At 33.1% G+C, this 27,298-nt stretch overlaps 1 protein-coding gene across 1 annotated transcript in view; it reads left to right on the top strand.

Moving 5' to 3' along the window:
• The window catches only part of sns (nephrin adhesion molecule sticks and stones), a 254,295-nt gene that overhangs the window by 205,412 nt on the left and 21,585 nt on the right, over window positions 1–27,298 (top strand). Inside the window, exons 9-15 of the mRNA XM_090412430.1 lie at window positions 821–902; window positions 14,041–14,177; window positions 17,110–17,266; window positions 22,408–22,466; window positions 22,631–22,874; window positions 23,752–24,045; window positions 26,360–26,638. Of these exons, the coding sequence (XP_090268556.1) occupies window positions 821–902; window positions 14,041–14,177; window positions 17,110–17,266; window positions 22,408–22,466; window positions 22,631–22,874; window positions 23,752–24,045; window positions 26,360–26,638 (1,252 nt within the window). The remainder of the gene's footprint in view (window positions 1–820; window positions 903–14,040; window positions 14,178–17,109; window positions 17,267–22,407; window positions 22,467–22,630; window positions 22,875–23,751; window positions 24,046–26,359; window positions 26,639–27,298) is intronic.

Genomic DNA, 27,298 nt, shown 5'->3' with positions numbered 1-27,298 from the left:
GGATAGCATCCCTACCGACCTGTTTCTGGCCAACCGTGCCGTCTGGTTGGACAGAAACAAGCTGGGCGGTTATAATGTTTTGGCTCATGAGCGTATATCCGAATTATGAAGATTCTGATAAAGAATTTTTTATTATTTGTAAATAATTATAATATCGATTACAATATATAGCATTCATATGTAGTAAATTTAACTGGAGTTTTTGTTTTTCTGGACACATTTATGTAGGATGAATTACATGACACTGACAAGACTGCATTGACAGTAGACATACTCTGTTTCATAATTTTCCTAACCGTTTATGATCGATGCAAAGCAGAACACTTCCCGGCGGTCTATTCTGACCTCATTTTGTTACTTGCTTCCATAATCCAGGTGGAAGAACGACAGATGTCTTTTCTTTGGAACGTACTCGAGTTCATATTTCATCAAGGATAAAAAAAAAAAAAAAAAAAAAAACTATTTTGCTGGTTTCTCTCGTCAAAAACACAGTGCAAAAACTCGAGCTATCAAATAAAATGCTCGTTTGATTGCCTTATAATAACTCCAAATAATTAATTAAATTCCTAAGATCTTTTCCATCCCATCCTCCCTTCCCAGTTCTGCCTAGCTCTTACTTTCTCCCAAGCATATAAAGCTCCAGATTTATTTTTTTGACATACACTTGAAGAAATAACGGTATTTTGCACAAGTTTTACGATATATTTTCCCCTGTAAACTTTTCTAACTTGAATTATTTGGTTTATTTTAGTAAGTGCAATTTTCACTCTTTGATCCCATTTGAATTACGCACATCACTGAAGTTTATTTTCTCACACAGGAAATGAAGATGTTCTCTTGTTACGCCGTTAATAAAGCTCTTGATGAAACGATAGTAGAAACAGTCGTCCTGAGCATCCTGTGTAAGTGTTAACTTTATTGCTGTTCCTAACTTAGCTTTTTTTTTGTGTGTGTGTGCGCGCGCGCGACACGACGAACTTAATTAAGATCCCGACACTACAACGAGGCTATAAAGTGACTTCATTACATCAACATTACCGTTTGCGAAGGTAAATCGTACACTCCTGGGAAACTTCGGTTCTTTTGTTTGATGATTCACCTTTGTGTAGTCGATCAAAAGCAACCCGACAATCTAATAATGAAATATCTACTGAACGTTTTCATTATTTGCATAATATGAATATATATATATATATATATATATATATATATATATATATATATATATATATATATATTCAATATTTTAAATATTGAATGACTAGAAACCGAGAAAAATGAAAACAACGTTTCATAGCACAACTCGTTTCAGCTTGTATCAGCCTTCTTCAGGTGCACATTACAAAAGAAATAACCAGTAAAACATTGAGGAAACAACATAGAAACGTTGAAGTCTGCGCATTCATTGTTGGGCGTATGCATGCGTATAGCATCTCGTGAACGCCAGTATTTGATCGTAGCACAATGACAGTCTGAAATGTTGTAACTCAGGTTGTTGTTGAGATGTAGGGGGGGGTTGAGAATGATTTCTTTTGATTCTATTATCTTTCTTTCTAATTCATATGGGAACTAGAAAGAAAATTAATATTTTCCGTTGCCAGGATGAATTTGAAAGAAAGATAATAGAATCAAAAGAAATCATTCTCAACCCTCCCTACATCTCAATAACAACCTGAGTTACAACCTTTCAGACTGTCATTGTGCTACGATCAAATACTGGCGTTCACGAGATGCTATACGCATGCCAACAATGAATGCGCAGACTTCAACGTTTCTACGTTGAAAAAAAAAATATATATATATATATATATATATATAAAAGTTTAATAGCACAACAACCCGTTGTTGTGCTATTAAACTTTGTTTTCATTTTTCTCGGTTTCTAGTCATTCAATATTTTTTAAAAAATGTATATCAACCGAGTAAATCAATATTCACACACACACACACTCACACACACACACACACACACACACACACACACACACACACACACACACACACACACACACACACACACACACACACACACACACACACACACACACACACACACACACACAAAGGCTTTATTCATTGGTTTCAACTAACGAAACCCGATTATTGCGAGATTTTAAAGAGCTGTTGGATTAGTATACATTGTATTAATTTCTTACCACTTTGCATAATTTAGATGCTAAAATACCTAGCTTTAACTTAAATTAGAGGATTTTTGTGGAAATAAACATTCCGAACAGTAAATATCACTAAAACTGTCCAAACCATAATAGTCATGATGCATATTGCCAGAAAAAAAAATCATAAGGTTAGATAAAAGAAGCATTTGGAACCAACTAATGAAAGAATGACGTCACAGTGTATGCATAGTGACGTCATTCATAGATAAACACGTCATTCACATGTGCCCTTCTTAGGGCTAAAGTGTTGAATTTTTTTTAAAATCATTTTTGTCGGTTTTGACTAAAAAGGACCCTATTTAGTCTTATTTATAAAATCGAGTCTATTTCTGTGAACGTATTTATTTTAGAGCAATTGTCTTAAAAGTAATGCGTTATATTTTGAAAGAGTAGACTAGATTGGAGAATTACTTTACTTTTGTTTTTGGCTACATTATCTCCTAATATTTAGTTCTTTCTTTGGTTAGGAGATTTACTCATTATTTTTTTTCTCAAACACATTAGAAGGGTAAAAGGAGGAATGAGATAGTGAAAGAAGAAGTAGGGTAAATTCCTGATGATAGTAGATGCAAAAATGGAGTAGAGATAGCACCAGGATGGCAGATATTAATAGAGTTGAAAATTTTGTAGCCCCACGGTTCCTTGGAAGGGTAAAGTTGGATAATACCACGTGTACCTATCGTACCGGAGAAAGGTACAATACCACATGTACCTTTCTGCTGGAAAGATCCAGTTTCAATTTCTTTCGGAGTAAAAGAGAAATTTTTATGAGGGCATTTCAGCTAAAGGTGAATTAGTTGGTCCCATGTGGAGACAACAGGGATTTTTTCCTCTTCAAAACAAACTGGCCACAGAATGTAGACTGTCAACATACATATTATAGGGTTCTGATAGACGTATTTCGTACTTCCAGTGAATCTCAATTCTAATCCTCACGACAAAGGATTCCACTGGAATCATGTTTTCTGGCAGTCCTACTTTTATGAGCGAGTGAATCATATATAAACCAAAGTGTAGATGAGTTCACAGATTTTAATAAAGATCTCCACTACCAGTTTTCAACAAAATTCCTCAAGAGCAGATTTTGTTGTTAAGTCAGATGAATGGATAGTTAAAACAATGTAATAGGTTCTCACGTATCGTTAAGAAGGAATGTTCTTCTTTATTGGTCAGAAATGCACTGCAAGATGCTCTTTTCCACAATAAATTTTTATTTTGATGACAAGAAAATTACGAAAAAGGAACATAAAAACTAAAAAAAAAATTTAATAAATATTGAGAAAAATAAGCAAGAATTCAGTAAGAGAGAGAGAGAGAGAGAGAGAGAAATTGAAGAGTCAGTATTAACTCAATATATTCAAGTGTAAATAAAATAATACAATACATACTCAAAATGACTCAAATTGCAGATGTATCTGATAAACAAGGCTTTTTTTTTGAGAAAATAAGTCACTTTTACTAATAAAATACAGTAAAATACGATAGAGAGAGAGAGATTGTTAAAATATTTTATTTTTCGAAATATAATTGCAAAGAAATATAAATATGCCACTAGTAGAATCAAACAACTTGTATGCAATATTTAATGGGTTTCTGCTTACCGAAAGATAAATTGTTATGAAGAAAAATTGCTTAAAATTCATCCATTCCTGTTTTTCTGTTAGTAACTTAAATCATTAGTTGGAGATCCCAACGTCATTAAAATATATACCATTATTGGACATTATCATCTCTTTCCGCTACCGGGCAGCGCACTTCAATTAAAATTCACGTCCGCTAGCCTACACTTGGATTCTGTTATTCCACATTCATTTTTATAAATTCCAGATTTTCCATGAGCCGAATTCTCTCATGACTACCAGACGTGAGCTGAAATCATCTTTGCAGTCACCCGTATTATCAAACGTGTAGTGTTGTGGAAATGCCAAAGTTGACTTAGGCTGAAAACATCTGACATAGAATGAAAAATATTGCTACGAAATACTATAATAGACAGAATAAAACACACATATGCACTTTAGGAAATATAAGTCCCTTTTAGCTAGTTGTTTCAATTTAAACAATGTTATAGGAAGATTTTGTAGAGAAAAATAAACAATGAATGGAATCTACATGATGACAACAATGTATATTAAATGTTACCAAAAGAAAACATGAAGCAGAAGATAATAATGAATTAGATACAAGCCTATCTACTTCATTGTTGTATTGGGCCTGAATATGCAAAAGATGAAAGGTGAGTTATTTTAGATTACAATATATATATATATATATATACTACTTAACTTTCTCTGTATCAGATAATTAATTAGGAATACATTACCAGGAATCCATTGATTATACTCGCTATCATCAAGTAAAATATCACATTGTGTTAACACTAACACGTATTGAAAGATAGCTTCAGATAATGACCGATCAAGTGTTCATTTATCTTTTACTGAACACTTGGCTGCTAGCAGCGGTCAAGGTAGAAGAGAGAGGAAGATCAATAGAAAATATTACATCGAATTCCACATCATCAGTAGGTACAACGAAGCCCCACTTAACTGCTCGCGCTATCATTAGCGTTCCGTTATTGCTGGAAATAATACCCGGATTTACAGACTTCCTAGATATTGGCTCTGGCAATCCAATATCCCGCTATATCTCTCTCGTAACTGTTGTCAATATATCCTGGTCTATCACGTACATCATTAATAAGGAATCATTGGTCCAGAGAGCTTTTGGAGAACGTGTCTTACTAAGAGTACTGCAGTCAGGAACACCCAACTCTTGGAGATTAACAAGATTTCAAATCGAACAGGAAAAAAAAAAAATTGTGACTTCTGGTGGTTGCCATCAGCAATCAATTCAACAAACGATGGTCTAAGCATTTCAAAAATGTCTGGTATAACAATTACAATGGAAGGATTTGATATTTTGCAGAATTCTTGCTTAACTAATCTAAGATTTGAGTGAGTTCCAAAAAAAGTTAAAAAATGGTAGGACACCATACGAAAATTCCAATAATAATTGTTTGCTACAACAAGTGAAGTATTGCAAGTCTTCATGTGAAATATTTGTATTTCTTTATTTATACTGATATATATACATTGCTCTGTTTCTCTACTCAGTGGAGAACACAATGATATTTCAAGGTATTATATACAAATTCTAGCAATCATATTTAGAGAATAATTATTTATTTATCTGTTTGTTATTATTATCTGGTATTACTTGTATTATTGTCTGTTTGCTGTTAGGAAATTAAACCAGTTTTTATTTTTATTTGATTCTTAGTCATTTTGAATTCTTGCGTTAAATTATGCCAACATTTTTTCCCCAAGAAATATTTCGAAAATTTGTATTTAGACTTTAAATGTGAATATTTTTTTTTTGCAAATTCTTTGCTGTTTACTGTGTTAAAGTATACAAATAAATAGTATTTATTTAGAAATAGTGGATATTAAGCATCCAACATTAGTTCAATGCCGAATATATGTAGAAACTTTGAAAGTTTCGAAATTTTGATTAGAGATTTTATGAGAATACAATCGAAATACATTCTGAATAATTTGTCGCCAAAATGAAGCCATATGATTCTTAATTTTGTTAATAAATATGATTTATTTTAAAAAAATAAAAATAATTTTATGAAATTATTATGTAACTTATATTTTATTTAGAATATTTTAGTCTTTTTTAATTTTTTTTAATATTTTCAAAAATTTTTAAATTATAATGGACACACCTTTAAAATTTTAATAGGATAATTTTGTTATAATAAAAAGTCCCAGTATTATATATTATATATCGCTTCTCGGCCTTTTGGCTTAGATCAGTGTGTAGTTCATTTTTGTGAACTTTCCCCATAAGTGATTAGCAAATTGTTTAGCTAAGCGCAAATTATAGTATAGTATATAGTATATATATAGTATATAGTATATATAGTATATATATATATATATAGTATATGTTAGCTCAGTTATTATCGGCAAAGCGTCTCATAGAGACACTTGATAATAAACTACAGCAGCAGATACAGAATAAACCCCAGACTGGGGCAACAATAACACACTAGGTGGTGGGAATAGCTTAGGCCTCACCAGCATGGCTTTGCCGCGTACGCGGACCCTTGGAATCGAAGTGAAAGCTGATGTACGACCTCGATGTTTGGCCAAAGCCCTCATCGAAAGCGTCGGTGCTGAGCAGATTTTTGGGTTTACTCCCTTTGGTGGTGGCCGCTTCCAAGTAGTAGTAAGGAGTGAGCAAACAAGAGACAAACTACTTGCAGGATTCGAATGTAATGGAAAAACAATAGTTCCATTTTTGGTAGGGAGTATTACCAAATTACTTAGAATCCCCAGATTCCCTTTAGAATATATTGAAACGGATGTAAAGATCATCCACGAAATATTCGGGAAATTCGGCGTTATACACAAGGTGGAAGTCCTAAATGACGCAGAAAACCACAAATGGAAGTCGGGTGAAGTCCACATCTCCCTCGAGATGAAAACGCCCGTTCCCAACTTCATTTTTATTGGATCCGCCAGAGTAATGATAAATTACCCTGGTGTTAAAAAACAATGTTTTAGATGTGGTGCTTTCACTCACCTTGGGGCAGACTGTCCTAGAGTGAAATGTAAAAACTGCCTCAAAGCAGGCCACAACCAAGATAACTGTGAGTCAGCTTGCCTGAAATGTGGGGTAATTGACCACAAAGTGGACACATGCCCATCCAGAACCCTTGCTGAGAGGATGGGTGGTGCAATCACGCCAGCAACTCCACCAAACAATGGAAATGACACACCACAGGAAGCTTCTCCTCCTTTCGAGGCTGCTCCTGATATAACAGAAATCCATACCTCCACTTCTAAGAAAAACCGAAAGGGGAAAAAAACTTCCACAAGCAGTAAAATCCAACAAGAAGAAACAGTGGCTATTGAAACCATCAATACCAATATAGATACTAATACAGATGAAATAGATACAGAAGAAGGAAAGATGGAGGTGAACATCAACACCTCCAAACGGCCATTAAGCCCACAGGAAGAAGAGTTGGTAACGCCCAAAACAGCAAAAGTATCTGAGACCGCTCACCCAGAAGTCCCTCACGCGAAAGCAGGGGAGACTTTCAGCCATCTCATCAGAGGTATCCCAGGGATGGCGGAAAAATTCAAAGAAGCGATAAAAAAAAATAGGAGAACCTGAACTCCTCCTCACAGGAGAACATGGATCTGACATCGTCAGTGCAAAATGGGGTGATATTTTCGTTGATGACATCAGCAAAATCACCCCTGAGCAAGTAGAGGTAGCCCAGGATTTAGACGAGGAGGCAGCTTCGGCGTTCTTCATAGCTCTCTGCAAACTAGACATGGCCAAGGGAAGTGAGGTGGCCAAAAGAATAATAACTGCCCACAACAAAAGAAAGACACAGTAACCACCTTGTGGGGTTTCTGTACACAGCTTCACCGGTTTCAGCTATCACAGGTGGGAGAGGACCTGAGAACCCGAGCGGCGAAGGCTTACAGCGAGGCGGTGCAGTTCCTTGTGAGCTGCATCACTTGGGCCAGATCCTTCCTCCACCTCTAAGTTTAACTTTCAATTTTTGCTTTTCTGTGTACTTTTTTGTTTTTGTTTTGTTACATGTTTCCTTTTTAGGATTTTTCCTTTTTTTGTAAAGTGAAAAATCAACGACCGTTTTAGAAACGCCCCTGGGGGGCAAACAGCTAAAACAGGTCAACTGAGGCCTCTTTAACCTACCCTACCACTATGCACTCTATCTTTATTTCCTCTCCTACTATCTGCTGACTCTCAGCCTATCTTACTCTACAGGCCGATGATGAAGATTTGTTGAACTCACAAATTATTATTATAATTAAACATCATGGTATTTTATTTTTTACTTCCAGGGTAACAAATGGTAATGCTGAACCAATAAAGTTTAACTGAGGTTCGGCTGTTGCTGTTACCCTGATGAGTTTCGAGAGTTCGCTCTCTTAGGGTTTTTGCCTTAAGGGAGCAATTTGAGTCTCCGGGGAAAGTGTTCTCCGGCACGGCCAGCTGAGGGGTTCTTGTCGGTGAATTATTTTCTTCGGAATGAGCGATTCTGCTCGGTGGTCGAATTTCACTGAGTGGAACCAACGCGGAGATTTGGACGGTCTTTCGCTCACGAATGAGTGGCCTAGAGATCGTCTGATTTTTTGACATTTTACCCCTTTACTTAAACAGAGGGTAACAAATGGCAATGCTGTAGTCAATGAAGTTTTAACTGAGGCTCGGCTATTGCCGTTACCCAGCCATGACTAGAGCTTTTTAGCTCAATAACACTCCATCCACACAGATTTTCTTCATTCAGATGACGGGATAAAGAGTCAAAGACTCAGTCCATCGCCCAGTTCTTTTAAGAACTTAAGATATAATACATTTATGAAAGTATTTATTTATTTAGAAAATTATTATTTCTAAATTAACATTTATTCATACGAAAATTCCAATAATAATTGTTTGCTACAACAAGTGAAGTAAATAATTCCTACACGAATTTGTACAACAAATATTTATCATCATTTAATGTGCTACTGTATGTTATTCATTCAGTTTATTAGCAGGTAATATTAAATCTATCTAATAAGTATTTTTAATCGAATTTTTTAATATTTAATCGTATTTTTAACAATAACTTCCAATCAGAAATCTAAATTTACAAAATAGAAATTTTTTCAAATAAAATAAAACTAAAACTGAAATTTGTGCGATTTCTGTTCATTATTTCTTTATTTATTGGAGGTATAATAATAATAATAATAATTTTAAACAATTTTTTTGTGTGTATTCAATATGAGGTGAACGCAAATTCACTAAAGTACCTTACTTTGAATTATCTTATGTATTTTAACGCATGTGTTCCGTTTGCGTGTGATCTTTTGTTCAGAGAGATTATATGAATCGATTATTTTTTTTTAATATGAATAATAATAGGGATACAGCAATGGCTTTTTAAATCAGTTGTTAGTTTACATATATGGCGAACGAGCAAGTCATACTCAGTGATTATTATAACTGTTCTGAAACAGGAAAGCAAATCGCTATTAAGAAATATTTCTTTGCTGTATTTTTTTTCCACGGTTATCTTCCTATTCTAAAGAGCAACGAAGCAGAGCTTACTGAATAGGAGACAACTGGGAATAAAATTATTTTTACTGCGTAATCTTCCTGAAAGTGATGCGTTTCTTCAAGTTGATGCACAAACAAAACAATTCGCATTTTTGTTTTTGTTTTTTCCCACTCTTTGCACACTTTCGAATCTCCCTAGATATATTTTAAATCCTATTACTAGCAGCTGATTCTGTTACCGCTTGCTTTTGTTTAGATTCTCTCTCTCTCTCTCTCTCTCTCTCTGGCTGGAGATGTCTTGGATCTAATCTCAGCAACCCCAAATATCGATTGTTATCTCTCAATCTAAATGCCACGTATCACACCAAATTCGGACTAGAAAATAAATTTTTAGACAGCTTTTGCTAGAACGGAATAAACCTGATTCTCCTCAGTAGAGGATTACAGATAACAATGATTCTTCGATGAAACTTTGGCATAGTACAAATCTCTAGAGAACATTTAAATTCGAAATAGAATAGATTCTATAGTAGATATTTAAATGCAGAATGACATTTTATAAGGTAGAAAATTGCTTCCATCAGAATTACAGTATAAGTATTCGTAGGTAATGAATTACGTTCAGCTGTTTCACTGTTATGCACTTCGAGCAAAAATATAAACTCTCCAGAATCACCCCCCCCCCCTCCCCCGACTTATAAGATCTGCCGTCTGGGATTTACTATCCTGAAGTAATAGGTAAATATAAGAGATAAAAGTGACTGTCTAGACATGGACTTATATCACTAGATTCTGACGGCAAATTTGTTCGTGTATAGAGACTAACTTTTTATTTAATCGAAAGGCGTACATTTGATAATAAAAATTTCAAATGCTTTTGATTACCAGAGCAACAAAACTAGATTATTGAAAAGACTTATTTCACTGACGGATTTAAGGTACCCGTAAAAACAAACAAACTGAGCTAGAAAAGTAATGAATTCTAGAGTAGATCTGCAGATGAGGAAGATTTTCAGAGATAATTTCATATTCCAATTTCGGTAGTTTTATGCTACCAGAAGTGACTTTTGTTTCTTTACAATTATGTGACATTTCTATTTCTTAGGATTTATCATAATCGAGAGAGAGAGAGAGAGAATTCTTATGGTTAAGACATGAATAGGCTTCTTTCAAGAGTATAATCATATCATATTCAAATGAAATTCAGACTTTGTTATAAAGTACGTCTAATTGAAATAAAATAAATATGTGTACACACACACACACACACACACACACACACACACACACACACACACACACACACACACACACACACACACACACACACACACACACACACACACACACACACACACACACACACACACAATGCTGGTACATGCGTAAAAACAAACTATACTTTTCATGCAGATATAACCAAATATCTGAATATTCTCAGAAAGTATACACCATAATTAGAATCCTCTTCACGTCCTCCCAAAAGACTTGGAAAAATAAAGTCGAAATTAAATCGTTAATATTACTTAACTAAAGTATCTTTTGTTAAATTTGTAAAGTACAACGTATTATTAGTAGATCGTTAATATTAATTTATACAAGCAAATCAAATAATCATTTAAATTAAAATACGAAAAGAATCTCAGAATAAACATTATAATAATAATTTATTTTGGAATTCTTTTCATATAACTTCCCTCTTTTTTGCTCATCAATAATATAATCAAATTATTTAAAAGAATGTGTGTGTGTGTGTGTGTGTGTGTGTGTGTGTGTGTGTGTGTGTGTGTGTGTGTGTGTGGTTTATATTATAATACTTATGCTTGGATATATCTTCTTCTTCTCTCTTCCATCATCTATGCGGGTGAAGATGAGGCCGAATGAACTATTTCCACTGCTTTCTGTCCCTGGAGAGTCCGAACAATTCTGTCCAGTTTGGTGTCGCTTGTTGTGATTCGGTTTTCAGGTCCTCTTTTATTTTGTCTATCCATCTAATTCTGGGCCGTCCTTTGGATCTTTTACCTTCCATTGTTGTATTCAGGGCTTTAGATGGTAGTCTTTCTGTTTCCATTCTGGTCACATGGCCAAACCATCGCAGTCTTTTTTCTTGGATTTTGTCTGTTATTGTTATTTCTTGTTTTAGTCGTTCCCTTATGTCTTCGTTTCTTAGTCGATCCAGCAGAGATACTCCAAGTAATCTTCTTAGCCAACCGATTTCAGTAACTAATAATTTTTTTCTCTTCAGCATTTTTTAGATTCCAGCATTCACTTCCATGGAGGAGTATTGGGAGGACCATTGTTTCATAGATTCTTAGTTTTGTTACTTGTTTGATGTCTCTTGACTTCCATATTTTATTAAGTCGTCCAAAAGGTTGGGATGCTAGATTGATTCGTCTGTTTATATCTTTTATAATTTCACCATTGTACTCAACAACTCCTCCAAGGTAGGTGAAGGTTTCTACCTGGTCTAGATTTTTGCTATCAATTTCAATTTTCAGATTGGTGCTTCTTTTTCCTATTTGCATAATTTTTGTTTTGTCTATATTGATATTGATGTTTAATCCCGATTTTATACACTCCTCCTTTATTTTATCAGAAATTCGCTGTAGATTTTTTTTCTGTGCTTGCAAGTAATGCAATGCCGTCTGTAAATTTTAAATTTGTCACATTTTTTCCATTTGGATATGTATATATATAAATTTAGTTTAATCCTTTATAATAAATTTAGTTTAATCCTTTGTGGACAAACAAAGTTTGCGCCTGAAAATATCTTCAGGACTGGGGTAAGGTAGTACAACACCAGGCAACTCGTAGCAAAGGTGGATCAAGTTAACATCATCACTCCTATCTCAGTATCTCCCATAATGCAAAACACATCTCCTTGCGGATATGTATAATGTTATGCATTAAGGGACGAGCCACTACCCAGACTAGTTTCGACCCTTGTTGAGGTCTCTTCAGTGGGAGTCAGGCCCAGAAGTGGAGATACCAGTCCTTATAAGGACTGGCTTAAAGGGGCGAAGCAAGAATGCTTTTAATCTTCCCCGTTATCTGTAGAGGACAGTGCAAGGATAAGGTGTTATTGAGCTATTAAAACTCTGATCATGGCAGGAGGGTAACAGCAATAGCCGAGTCTCAGTTAGAACTTCATTGGCTACAGCATTGCCATCCATTACCCTCCAAGGGTAATCACCACATCTCACGGTCGATTAATTACTCTGGAGATACCAGGCAGAAGCAATGGCGAGGTCATCTTTACCTATAGGAGTTGCCAAAAAGTATACCACCATTTTATTAAATTACTCTGGATTTAGAAAAGGATGTTGAAAGTTTAATTTTCACTTGATTAGACTATAATAAATTTAGTTTAATACTTGATCCGAGTGTGAGCAAACAAAGTTTGCGCCTGAAAATATGTTCAGGACTGGGGAAAGGTAGTACAACAACGAGTTTAACAAAATATTGAAACAGTTGTTATACATACCATATTTCTTTATTAATATAGTGTTGGACCATCTTTTGCCTTCAGTACAGCCTGAATTCTTCTTAGAATGGACTCAAATCAGTTTTGAGTAGTTTCTGGTAGAATGCTCTACCATTCTTCTTGAAGAACATTTTCCGAAGTTGTTTTAAAGGCGCCGGAGGTGGGAATTTGTTTCTTATTCTGGTCTCCAAAACTGATCAGAGTGGTTCGATAATGTTGTAATCTGGTGATTGTGCAGGCCAAGAAGATGTGAAAATCTGCATATTCTTGAAACCACGACTATATATGAATGGGGACACTGCCGTCTTGGAAACTGCATTGTTGTTTAAAAATAACGTTTGGTTTCGTGGGATGCATTTGTTTACTCAAAATATCCAAGTAATCACTTGCAGTAATTCTGTCATGAAGAGTAATAATGGGACCAACAGAAAAGCATGATAGTGCTACCCAGACCATCACAGAATCACCACCGTGCTTGACTGTTGGAAGCACGCATTCCTGATTGTTGGCTTCCTAGGGTGTTGACCAAACTCTTCCTGATGTAGGAAACAGTGTGAAGGTCGACTCATTTGATCATATCACACGCTTCCAGCTTTCTGATGTCTAGGTTTGACGGTCGTGACACCATCGTTTAGGCATCTGAGCGTCCCATTCTTTTCAGTAATCACAGGTTTAGCAACTGCAGCTCTGCCACGGATATTGGATTTATGAAACTCACGTCGGACAGGTTTTTTTTGGAAAAGATTTTGCAAGATGAATATTCAGTCATGTTACCTGTGCTGCAGTAGTTCTCTGATGTTTTAAAAATAATCCTTCTCAATGTCCGACTATCTCTTTCTGTCATTTTTAATTTTCGCCTACTGTTTCTCTTCGATGTTGTCTAATATATATATAGAATATAATATAATATATAATATATATATATATAGAATATAATATAATATATAATATATATATATAGAATATAATATAATATAATATATATATATATATATAATATATATATAATATAATAATAATATATAATATATATACTATTATTATATATATATATATATATATATATATATATATTATATACATTGTATATATACCTATAATAGGTATATATACAATGAGTATTTTTATGTTTTAACATTTTAATGTATGATTATATTTTATATATTTTAATATAACGCATATCTGCAAGTGCATTTTATGTAGTTTTATATCTTAACGTGCATAGAAACTTTGAGTGATTTTATTAATCACGTCTTTAATATTTCTTTCTTGGCGCTTCAGATCCTCCTGATCCTCCAAATATCTTTGGCTACACCGAGGGCTCTTCCATTAGAGCCGGGAATGTGCAACGTGTGACGTGTGTGGTTCACGGAGGAAATCCTCTTCCAGTCCTTAAGTGGTTCAAAGGAGACAAAGAGGTATTTTCATCCATTCCGCTTTTGTACAACTGAAATTCAAAAGAGAGAGAGAGAGAGAGTGTGTGTGTGTGTGTGTGTGTGTGTGTGTGTGTGTGTGTGTGTGTGTGTGTGTGTGTGTGTGTGTGTGTGTGTGTGTGTGTGTGTGTGTGATAGCATTCCTAGAGCTTAAGTTGATGTCTCTGAACCGGATAAATGTAACGCTTGCAAGAAACGTTCCTTAAGCATATCAAACCGCATCAACAATATCGCTTTAAACGTTTATGTGTAATCACATAAAAACCCATCTTTAATCTTTCGTAACTAGGTCGTTATTTCGGATTGTTTACTGTATAGTTAAATTAAATTTTCATTTCTTTCCTATTTTAAGTTTTGTCTGTCTAGTTCACCCTGTTTTTTCCTTTTCTGTAGATCACCTTTCTTTTTTATCCCCTCCTTTTGCTTTACAACCTTTAATTATTTTAAATGCTTGGTTTATTTCGTCACGGCAAAACGGATACATTAATAATTTAGAAATTGTAAAACAAATATAAATATTTTTAAAAAAAGTAAAAATAAACACGCATGTACGTACTGATTATTAGCCATTATGGGAATAAATTTATTTGATGTGTAAAAACGAATGACTTGATTGATTTATTTCATTTAATTAATCAAATAAATTATTATTATTATTATTATTATTATTACATTGGCATTGTTTGCACAGCAATTTTCCAAAACACACGTGCTGTGGTTGGAATTCATCCACGGCAAACCAGACGTTTTTTGACGTCTGGTTTGCCGTGGATGAATTCCAACCACATCACATCTGTTGCGAAACCTTTACCATAATTTTTATTCAATATTTTACTCTCTCTCTCTCTCTCTCTCTCTCTCTCTCTCTCTCCTACTCACTCACTTTATAGAAGTAAAAGGTGTTTCTATTTTCCTTTCTTCGTTTCCAGCAAAACATGTTTTCTTCTTTTTATTTTTTACAACTTATTTTCCCCTTTTCGCACTATATTCTATTCTCTCTTTTTTTTTCCATCTCACTATTTCACATTTCATTGTAAGTCGAACATCATAACATATTTTGAGAGGCTTTCTATAAATCTACAAATTTTCAGTCGACACCATCTTCGCCAGTATAGTATCTATTGAAATTATCGCATAAATATTTAACTCAAAGAATAATAATTCAAGAGAAACGAGCAATCTTATCATCCTTCACCGATGAATGATAAGGCCTTCTGCTTTCCCTTTGTTATAAAAGAGAGAAAGGCTTTTTCGAATATCTTCAGAACATAATACCATGTGTTAAATTTACTGTTCTCTTCTCATCGGATAATTAAAACACATTAATAATTCTCTCGCTAAAAGTTCTTCGTACAGTTACGTAATCGTTTATTTATCTTTCATTCGGAGATGGTACAACTGGATGAGGTAAGTTGAGTGGCGGATAAGCTAATTAATAGCGAAGCAAACTGCTTCGGTTCAACAATTTCTTATCTAGATTCAAGCAAATGAGGGAATGTGACTGCACCCTCATGTATCTTCCAACTTCCACGTTCACCTGGTGGAAAACAGTGCAAAACACATTAGCAACAGTTACTTAAATAGGCTGCCCCATTTGTTTCCCATTCACGGTAGCTTATGGAAGAGTCTACAACGAAAACTCTTAATGTAAACACTGAAAAGTTCAATGTGCGCGTATGTTCCTTGCAAGTCATTTACTAGCCTTTGTATGGTAATTAATTAATTAAGGTAATACGCATCGCCTGCAGCATTCTTATCGCAAGGATGAATTCAAAATTAACACCACCTGGAAATTTCCATTAAACTACAAGATATTCATTATTTATTATTAAGATGATACTCGAAATTGTATCTCATTATTCTTCTAGACGCTTTGCTTTATGTCTATCCAATACTAATCCAAGCTATCAAGAAAACGCTTCATTATGTAATGTGTGTTAAGGCTACCAACAGGAGAGTTTACTGCCTCCAGTGTTTTATAAGGCTTTCCGTTTCAAACAACAACATTTCGTTTGTCTATTTCGCATATGAACAAACCACACTCAGTTATTCCTATAAACTTAACATTTCCGTGGAATATTATTTTCCTTAAGAAATATATTAAGACACGAAATTCTCTTATTTCGTCTACCATCATATGTTTATATTTTCCCTATTTTATTTTTTCCTGCTTTCGTTTTCTATGTTTTTCTTTTTCTCACCATTGGATGATTGTCTGTGCCCTTTAGTTTGAAAGAGTTCAGTTCAAATGCCATTTATGTTGTCAGGAACTTGTATTTTCCTGCCATAAAATACAAGTCGCCTTTGTATGAGATTGAACCGTCATTTTTCAGAAATGTTGGGGTTATTATTACTGAAAAACAAACAAACAAACCGATCCAAGAACACACGCAATTAGCCGGTTGTTATGCTTTGGGAAATTATAAACAACGCATTTCATTATTTTGAATATTTCTATTTTTTTTTCTCTTCGTTTCTTTCTATCTTTCGCTCTCTCTCTCTCTTTCTTTTTCTCTCCATTCCCCTCCCGCACTAAGTGAATATTTAGTTTTCTTCCGCCCATTTTTTCCTCTCTTTCCATAAATCTACTACTTATTTTTTTTCTTACGATCTTTCTTTTTGATTTCCTTCGTTCTTACTGTGTTTATTACGCGTTATTTCGTTTTTCTGTTTTGAATTTTTCAAAGTTCTTTTTATAATATGCGTTATTTCTTACTTTTCTTTTTCTGCCTTTTGCTTTTCTTTGCTTTATATTTCTGTCTTTCCTTGATGATTCTCTTTTTCTCAACCCAACAATTCTCAAACAAAACATTCCCCATGTACTACGCGTGTCCTTTTAGAATATCCAGTGTTTCTTAACGTGCACCCAGAAGCAGACCAAAAATCATACTTCAATACGAAATTGCATATTTTGCAGGTGTCAACAGTGAAGACCACCACTACTGGCAATGTGGTGTCCAATGAGATGTCCGTGCTGACCGAGGATAGTGACAACGGGGCCGAGTACCGCTGCGAAGCCACCAGCTCTGCGACGCCAAAGCCACTGATTGCAGTCATAAGATTAACAGTACACTGTAAGTTCTGTTGCTTTTCTTGTTCCTGTCAGCTCGCGCGTTTAGCAATCTCGTCTTCTGGCACTAATTACAGGGGGTGTTGGCGCCGCTCTTTCTCACCTCCAGACACATCATAATCTGTCTTGCAGAAGCTCATTTAGAGCATCTTCTCCGTTTACATCTTAATGAGAAACTCACTCTCCAGACTGCATTTCGTGTATAACCACCGGACTTGTTTGCTACCTGAAACAAAACACGGAAGGAAAGAGAGACGGAAGAAGGAAAAAAAAAAAAAAGAAAAAAAAGAAAAAGCATTCGTACATTCTGAGAACAGTTTGTGTCTTTTCCATACAGGCAGCAGTGTTATTGCAGTCCGCCTGGGAACGATGACATTGCAGGGGGCTTCCAGCGCCACCAGCGTGCAATATTGATTCAGAGAGAGAGCTTGTGGCTCCTATTCTGTGTTCATGCCTTTCTCCTGCGTCATCCAATATTCATATTTAAGTAGTCGTGTGTGTGTGTGTGTGTGTGTGTGTGTGTGTGTGTGTGTGTGTGTGTGTGTGTGCATAGGTGCGCACACGTATGTAATCCTCAGCGGATCACGAGAATATCTTCACTTGGTTTAATGAATTCCATCTTGATTGATGCTTCCCTGAGTGAGGTTTTTAAAACCGATGCACGTCATTTTTAAAGAGATATTTTAATATCACTTCAAGCATTTCTAATCTAATGCTTCTGAAGTAGTAAACTACAATACTTTTTTTTTTTTTTTTATAAAAACGAACGTTTATAATTAAATTTAAAAGAATTGATGGTGATTATTATTTGAACTTTCTTGTATCACCTAAGAGTTTCCATTTTTTTTTTTAAAAAATGAATGATCAGTTTGAAATTCTTATTTTACAAACAACTAAATCAAATCATTACCAATCAGAAAAATAATCGAAATCATTAAATATTTTAAGACTTAAGATATTTCCGAAAATACTTATTTTTTCTCTTATTATTAATGATCTGTACAACTGCATGATCTCTATCATTGGTCATGGCTTTACTGAAAATGCAGTGGAATAAAAAAAAAACCCATTAATCCTATCTTAGCATTTCTTATCTAGTTTTTTAAATAAGCACCAATGATATATACATCTAAAATTCCTGATTTCTAAAATTATTTATTTATAACAAAATTAAAATAATATGCATCAATTAATATACAACTTCATAAGATTTTAAAGCTAAATTTATTTAAGACTTTAAAAAAAAATTAATAAACCACACACTGTTAATTCCATAAAAACTAGGAATTTTAACTCGCAGTAAAAATACATTTTCTTTGTATTATATTATATTATATTATACATTTTATTAAAATATTATTAAATATTTAAATTATAAAAATTATTTAAATTATTAATTATTAAAATATTAATATTTTAAATATTATTAAAATAGAATATATTTTTTAATTTATCAATTTAAATTTCAATATTCTAAAAAATCTTATAGTTTATTATTTATTGGGGATTTTTTTTATTAAATATAATAATTACATATTCCTATGAATTATTTATTATCTATTCTCTTACTTTTGTTTTAGGTTTTCATTTATTAATATATTTATTCATTTTATTGTTTTATATTTATTTAATCTTTATTTTTATATGTTTAATTCAAATTTATTTATATTAATTAACTAATAGGATTTTTTTTATTTATATTAATTATAGGAATGTAAGCCGTTTTACTGGTTTTGCTTTATATTATATATTTATGATTTTATTTATTTTCAATTTCGCTTATATTTTTCATTTTTGAAATATTTTAAATATTATTTATTTTTACGTATGGCTTTATATTTATTTTTTAATTTCCTTTTTATGTTTATTTTTTATTTTTTAATGTCTGTGTTTTATATATTCCTTTAAAAATTGATTTATTTTTATATTTTCAAATCTTAATTCAGAGTCTGTTATTTCTTTCTGGTGTATAGAAATTTAGTTCTTGCTTATTTCCTTTTGTATTTCATTCGACATCTTAATCCTTGGAAGTTATTCCATCAATGACACAAAATGCAATGTGTAATAATCATCATCATTGCGATTATATTAAGAAGCAATAAATTTTAGTCCGTGGAGAATGATATATCAGACACAGGTGGCGAGGCAGATGGGAGTTAAGTTGAGTAATGATTTTGAATATTGCTCGAATTATAATTTATTAATAAATTCATGACGCCTGTTATTAACAAGATGGTGAACGTGTCTATCGTGGTCCAGCTAACCCTAATGACTAGTGGAGGCTTGTTCCCTAATGTAAATATGTCTTTACAACAATTAGAAGATATCGGCAGAGTGGCTCCTTTCTAAAAGTCGCTTTCCTCTAACTACAACTGGGATCAGATTATAATCATTTAAATGCAATTTTAGCAACCTGTCCAAACAAGTGAGCAGAGGGGGTCACTTAACCGCTAGTGCAAATGACAATGAAATAATGAAGTTTGATTCATGACTTGCATATATTATTGCTCTATTATCGAACAGCTAATCAGACAAAAATAAACTAATCTCATCACGGTAATATCAATGCTTTTGTGCAGCTATTGTTAAACACCTAAAGAAAGCCATCTTTTAAAATGCTATTTCAAATATACTAAGAGCCACATTCTTCACACTAATCCTGTTTTTTTATACTTTCACTCAACTTGCACGGACCACCTGTTTTTTCGCTTTTGTGATTGACGTTACCAATTTAAAAATGCATATCAAATGGTTGGTAAAATAACTGAAATTCCTTTTCAGAAATACACGTTCACAATGTAGCCCTCTTTACTGTTGTCTACCCAGTGAAAGTTTTTTAAGAGAATTTAGAAAAGATAGAAGCATGGATTGCTATCTCAGTATACTTCTTTATATCCTAAAGAGTGTTGTTCTTGAGATGTCAAAAAAAAGAAGAAAGAAATGCTTTTTTTCCGAATAATTTTTACGAATCTAAAATTGAAAAAAAAAAAATCTTAGGATGCACAAGCTACTTAAGTGAAGCAGTCATACGAGTCACTTTACAATCAGCAGCCTTGATAGTTTTATGATTTATTTTCTCATCTGTATTTTTATGCATGCTCTAAAAGGCTATTTATTTATAAATAACATTATTTTTAGACACCGAAATACTGTTCCTATGCAAATTTGGTCCAGCTCATATAACACGTAACTGTCGAATCGGTGATATGCAAAATGATATTCCACACCTTACCTATAATCATTGGTTGAAGAAATATTGAAATCTTAATTCCAAATCTTAAATTTTGCCAAAGAAGTTTGACAAAATTTGTGGATTTGGAAAGTCTCAAAGAAACCTGAAAAATAATTCACCATTTATTATTGCATTTCTTAATACGATTCGTTAATTTCGTAGTTCGAGTCACATGACCACTACGTATGCAAATGTTATACAAATCGATGTATATTCTCACTGCATTTGAGTGTGAAACAAACACTACCTTACGTAAAACTGATTCTTGAATAATTCCAAACTATCTTTCTTTCCTTTTTTATTTCACGAAGCAAATCCCATCCATTTTCTATCTTCCCAAGTCAGCAATAAATTCTCATTCAATACTCTGTTAAGTATGTGATTTCTGAATTATCTCGCAAACTCGCTTCTTCATTCGTCCAATCGCATTACTTCTGCGATTTCATCTCGTTTGTCGTTCTTAAAGAGTGGATAGCCGAGGATATATCGTACTAGAAATAAATCACAAGGTAGATATTTTCAGGTGCCGATAAACAAGAAAAAACATTGGGAGATTTATAGGTAGGTAGGTGAGATGAATCGAAAGGTTTTGTTATTAAGTAGGATCAGAGGGGAAAAAAAAACTTCACGAGATAAAATTCTTTCAGCAATACTAGGCCTCAACTTCCAATACTAGATATAACTGATTAAGAAGAGTTAGAGGGATGGAAGCGGTGAAAGCAGACTGAAATAACAGATCGATAAAAAAGACGATATTTCAGAAGAAAAAAAAAGAAGCTGGCATCACATTGACGCTTTAGGTATTTCACATGTACCAAAATGAGATTCCTTACTAGTCTTTAAAAATGCCATAAAGTACCAAAAATAAATCATGTACCGCAAAATTATGTTGCTTTTTTTTTCATATTTACTAAATTGAGTCTCTGACTCCCTGGAGGTCTCGCTTAATAATAATAATAATTTCTAAATCATGAAAACAACATTCTATGTTTCGATGTAATAAATAATACATAGTTATAAATATTCTCACGGTTTCATGTTAACGAAAAAAAAACCTCCATTTATATTAAAATTGTGAAGCAGAATATAATAAAAATTATATTGCTTAAATTTTCACTGATTACACTATAGACAACTTTATTCATCCGGTAAAAATCGTCACCAACCTGCTTACTGGAAGCCTGAAGTGGCTTGGAAAATTTTCCCATGTTTAGTCTCTAAAGGATGATTTATTTTTTAATATAATCCTTAGCCTAAGGTCTCACAAAGAAATGCAAGTATTAAATTACAAAGAGAGTGACACCACACGCCTAGAATCAAGTTAGTCAGTCCGATATAAAGATGAAAGGAATTTTTTTTTCTTTTGCAAAATATCTCAACAAGCCGGAGTTGTCAGAGACAGTTTTGTCTCAAGAGCTTTTGCCAACTTGATACCATCTTAACTTACCAACCGACGATTCTTCTCAATTTTTTTATTTTATTAAAAATTTTTTTTTCATATTTAACGTGAATCCATTCACGATAGATTGTAACCTTTAGTGCATTAATAGTGGATGGCTCAGGGTTTAGATTAGATAAACTGGAAACTCCAGAGACCACACATGGGACTTTTACAAGGCATCTTTTTCAAGATGATATCCGTTATATAAGAATGCATATTTAAATCTAGAATTTGTAGTTAAGACCTATATGCCACAATCACGACAAGAATGGCATATTTTGAATAACGAAAATAATATAAAAATATTGTGTTATAGTCAGTAAAGTTTTTTTTTTTTTACGAAATATCGCGCGCGAATTATTTATTTTGAAAAGCATCCTTTACTGTAAAATAAGAAATGAATTTTTTTAAAAATATGCTATATATCCTAAATGCTAATCAAATTGTAAGCCTTTTTTTCATTTGTTTGCAGATCCTCCAGCTAACGTTACGATAAAGATAAAACCTAAAAGGCCTCGAGCGGGTCAAAAGGTAGGTTTGAGCAATGGAATGCGTAGAACAAGTTGATAATAACAATTTGTACTACGGGTTTCTTAATATTTATTACTAAACTAATCTTAATATGTTAATTAAATATAAATAAATTATATATGTACTATGCAGTAAATATCATTCCTTTTTTTTTTTTCCTGTAGGTGACGCTAATGTGCGAATCAGCAAGTAGCAATCCCGAATCCAGTATTAGTTGGTGGAAAGACGGGTTTATGCTAACCGGTAGTCCCGAAGGTACTTTCAATGCTCCCTATGGCGGTAAATCAAGTCGGAATTACTTACACCTAAATATCACTTCAGACGATGATGATGTCACCTACCTTTGTCAAGCAACCAATCACATTCTTCAGCAAAGCGTCCATGATGCTATCACTCTGAAAGTCTTATGTAAGCCTATTAAGATATTTGTTTTTTGTATTTCACCTAGTGTTGATGAGTTATATAAAATATCATATAAGAAATCAAATTACACGAAAGTTCATTTTTAGAATTGAAATTTAGATAAAGAAATTAATGTTTCTTCTAAGACGGTTTGGTCACAAGAAAAACAGACCTGAGCTCAATTCTGAGCAAAATTTAAAAAGGTTATTTGCACGTAAGAGTTGCACGTAATCTGAAATAGACCAAAAATCTTTTGATCTATTTCAGATTAAACAGTCCTTCTGTGGGGATCCAGGTCGAACTAGACAGCAATAGAGGAAGCCATAGCGTATTTTATTAATAATCGTTCTTGTTTGAAATGTGAAAAGAATCATAGTTGGAGGGGGGGGAGAGTAACTGAGTTTCGGCAAAAATGATGTATCTTCATCCCTTGGTGACATTACAGCTTTGCAGAGATTATGTTCAAACCCTCACTGGTATTGAGGATTATCTGGGATTATGTCGTGGAAACTACTTCTTTAGAATCGATTGTTGAAAGTAGAATTTATTTGCTATCAGAAAGAAAGTATTTTTATCTGTGATGTCTCTTTTAACCTCATGCCTTTCCTCCAATTAGAAGATTGGACAGCAAGCTCAGTAATTTCACTTTCATGATTAATTAGATCACTGTTCATGGGATTAACGTAACTTGGATGGATCTGTTTTTCAACCGGCATTTAATCACTGTAAGACGAAGTATAAATCAATGTGACTACTGCTATACTGGTTAAGTGAATATTAGTTTTGTATTTAATATTTTATTGATGTTTCTGTTGCATTTTTACTTATTTTACCAAGTAATTAGATATCTGTAATAATACAATGCAATATATTTCAATTTCAGATAAACCTGAGTTCCCAGAAAATTCCGAATCTTTCGATGTCTTAGAAGGAGAGTCTTCAGTGATCAATCTAACTGCTAGAGGTAATCCTAATCTGATTACCTACACGTGGAGTAAGGATGGAGTGTTAATTCCTGATTGGACATCAGTTATTGCAGGAAATAATCCTCGCCTCACCGCCAATGGACCTGTACTCAATATTACCAACGCTACTAAAGAAGATGCTGGCCAGTACAAATGCCAAGCCACCAATGAACTTGGAACTACAGAGTTTCTGGTCACCCTTCGTATCAAGTGTAAGTAAAGTTTCATTGTTTATTGCCTTATTATATACCGAATGCTGAATTAGTAGATTAGTATTTTTAATTTGAGAATTCGTTTTTATTATTGTTTTTTAAATAAGCATTCCATGTAAATTCTCAGGTATTTTATACGTGTATATAACTGAATAGATGAATTTTTTGATTATGACAATATGAGCCTATTCGTTCAGAAAAATCACTAATTCTCTCTCCCCCTCCCACACAATAATAATTTTATTAAATTAACATTTTTCATACTTAGTAGATTTCATACAACAGCCATAATAATAATGTATTATTTATTGGTCTGACGTCTCTATTTAGTAACATTTTTATTTATATTAGAGAAACAAAAGATAAAGAAAGTGAGCTTATTCAGATGGTCTTGGTCCAGATGCAATCAAATGATAATAACAATAATAAGAATCTGGATATCTCTGAACCCTTTCATGGCTTTTATCAAACAAAGCAGAGTACAAGCAAAATAGTTCATATTAGAGACTACGTAAGAGTTGAGTGTTATTTATTAGCCCATAACAGATGGACGTCTTCCAAGTAGTGGGTAATCATATGCGGAGTTCAGAAATGACTGAGAGAATGAGGATGGTATAGAACTTTCCTTTTTTTTTTTTGTGGAGGTAGGAAGATGTTGGAATGGAATATCCAACCCAGAAGATAAATGCTAATAGATATCTTACTATACAAAATTGATATCTTTATATATTTCTCAAGATAAAGTCGTTAACATGAAATTATTCCATATTATTCAAGACATTAAAAATAGTTGGGATGTTTGTAAAGGACTAAAATACTCTTGTAATAATAACTTGCATTTAAATTATTTTTTATTGAAAATTTTTAATAATTTTCATATTTATTTCATAAAACTATTTTTATTTAATTTTTTTTTAGAAATTTCCGATGATTGAACGTAAATATTCTCGATGTCCTTTTTTTTGCATATGCTAAATAACTCTGAAGAAGAATGGGTTTCTGGCAGTCGAAACGTTGTTCATCTATTTCTTTAGATGCCTTACACCGCTCTTGAAGTTCTAAAAAACCCGTTTACACCCGAATAATATACTCATGCATGAAGAAAGTCGCTCATTTGAAAGCAGAATGTACATCATTTTGCATCCTTTTTATGATGCGCTTACAAAAACAAAACAAAAAGAAAAGAAACGCGTTAGCAAACGTGACTTGAAAACGAACAACAAGAGCTGAATAACATTCTTAGGTATTTTCTTGGAGGCATCTTTTGTATTAACGATGAAAAAAAAATTTGCCCTCACTTTCGCGATACATCTTGTCTTTTCAATATTTTGAAATTGGCCCGACATTGAGAACACACACACACACACACACACACACACACACACACACACACACACACACACACACACACACACACACACACTACACACACGGAGAGAGAGAGAGAGAGAGAGAGGGGGAAAAAACTCACTTTTAATCTGCCAGAAGGCACGGGCGCTACTCTTTAAGACAATAATGTAACTACGACTTTTTTTTTCTTGTCTAAGGGAAAAAACGTCTAAGACGACGGAAAAAAACGTCACCCTTGTGTAAGACAGTCTAGAAATCGATTATTCCACAGTTAACGTCAAAAAATTTTCCCACCACTCCAAGGGAGATAGATCGCTCTAAGTAGCTGCTGAAACACAATCGTTTTTCAATTCCCTAGCGTCACAAGCAGTGATTAATTTTCATATATTCTTTATGAATAGGGTGCAAATAAAGAGGGCACATTAATCTTTGGTAAAGTTTTAATCACTTTTAGCCAGATTTGTTTTTATCTTGAGCATGATGAAAATTTTCCAAAGTTAGTCTTAATGAAATTTCGTTTGAAGCCCGACAAAGAAGCTGAGAATGCTTGTAAGACAAGGAGATTTTTAAACGCAAAATGAATTAATTATCGTGGGATAAACGGTGACTTGAAGCTCTGATTTATAGAAAATTGTGGCGTTGAAGGAAGGTAAATGAATAATGATAGCTGAACTGATTGTAAAGTGGGACTAAATACGTCTCAATTGGAAGATGTCTTGTCGTAATGAGGCTGCTTTGTTAAGCCTAATTGCGGTATTATAGCCATTATGAACAAAATATATTTATAAAAGTGCCTACACTAGAGTCATTTATCTGAACGTACAATCATTTAAAGTTAGTGTTTAACTACCTATCGCTTAGAATACTGTATTGTTTACTGTCGCGTATATATATGTGCGTGTGTTGTTCTTAACTCATTTCTCTTGTTTCAATATGAGCTATTTCTGTCATTTGCTTTATGCAGACGCTGCCAAAATATTGAGGTTTTCTGAACTGGCTGTCGTGGACGAAGAGAGCAATGCCTATATGGAATGCTTCGCTGAAGGTTATCCCATGACTGATGACATCATCACATGGCGAAGAGAGGATTTCGATATGGACAGAACCCGATATACTGTGGAGAAGGGACGTTCATTTCTCACCATTTACAACGTGTCTAAAGAAGATTCTGGAAAATTCGAATGTGTCGCGTATAATGGAATTGGAGAAAAGGATATCGGGGTGACCAATCTCGTTGTTAAACGTAAGTGAGCCGACATCTCTTAGCGTCAATTAATAAATTATTTCAACTATACTTAAAATAAAATTATAAAAAATACAAAGCATAATACAAGCTATTTGTATATTATTCAGGTGTACAATATAATAATCAATAATATTTTATTAAATAAAACTAAGTAATTTTTAAATTATTGAATTCAGTTTTAATTTATTTAAAAAGTATTTTAAACTTATTTTGATTCCTTCAAAATTAAAAATTTTGAAGGAATCAAATTAATTTTATTTTTTTTAAAGTAAATTTTTTAATTTTTATTTTTTTCGAATTAAATTAAAAAAATCGATTTTTTTAAAATTATTGGAATTTAATTCAAAAATCGATTTTTAAAATTTTGCAGATTTTTTTAATTTGTCGAAATTTAAGTTTTTAAATTTTTCGAATTTCAGTTTTTTTAAAAAATAGAGTTTAATTTTGTAAAAAATAGAATTTAATTTTTAAAAACTTTTTGAATTTAATTTTTAAAGTTTTAAATTTTTTTTGTTATTTAAGAAATTAATTTAATTAGTGTTTGCATCAATATTGCATTAATGATAATTTAGTTTATTATCTTTACATCTGTTTGTATTCCTTAATCGAATTATATACATTTACCTGCAAATAAAAGCAACTCCGGATATCTTTTCA

This window comes from Typopeltis vanoorti, chromosome 2 (genome assembly GCF_054136105.1).
Source record: "Typopeltis vanoorti isolate ZY-2024b chromosome 2, IOZ_Tvanoo_1.0, whole genome shotgun sequence".
NCBI classification, from domain to species: Eukaryota; Metazoa; Arthropoda; class Arachnida; order Uropygi; family Thelyphonidae; genus Typopeltis; species Typopeltis vanoorti.
The sequence above is the reverse complement of the archived record's forward strand: the minus strand, read 5'-3'. Positions and strand labels throughout refer to the sequence as shown.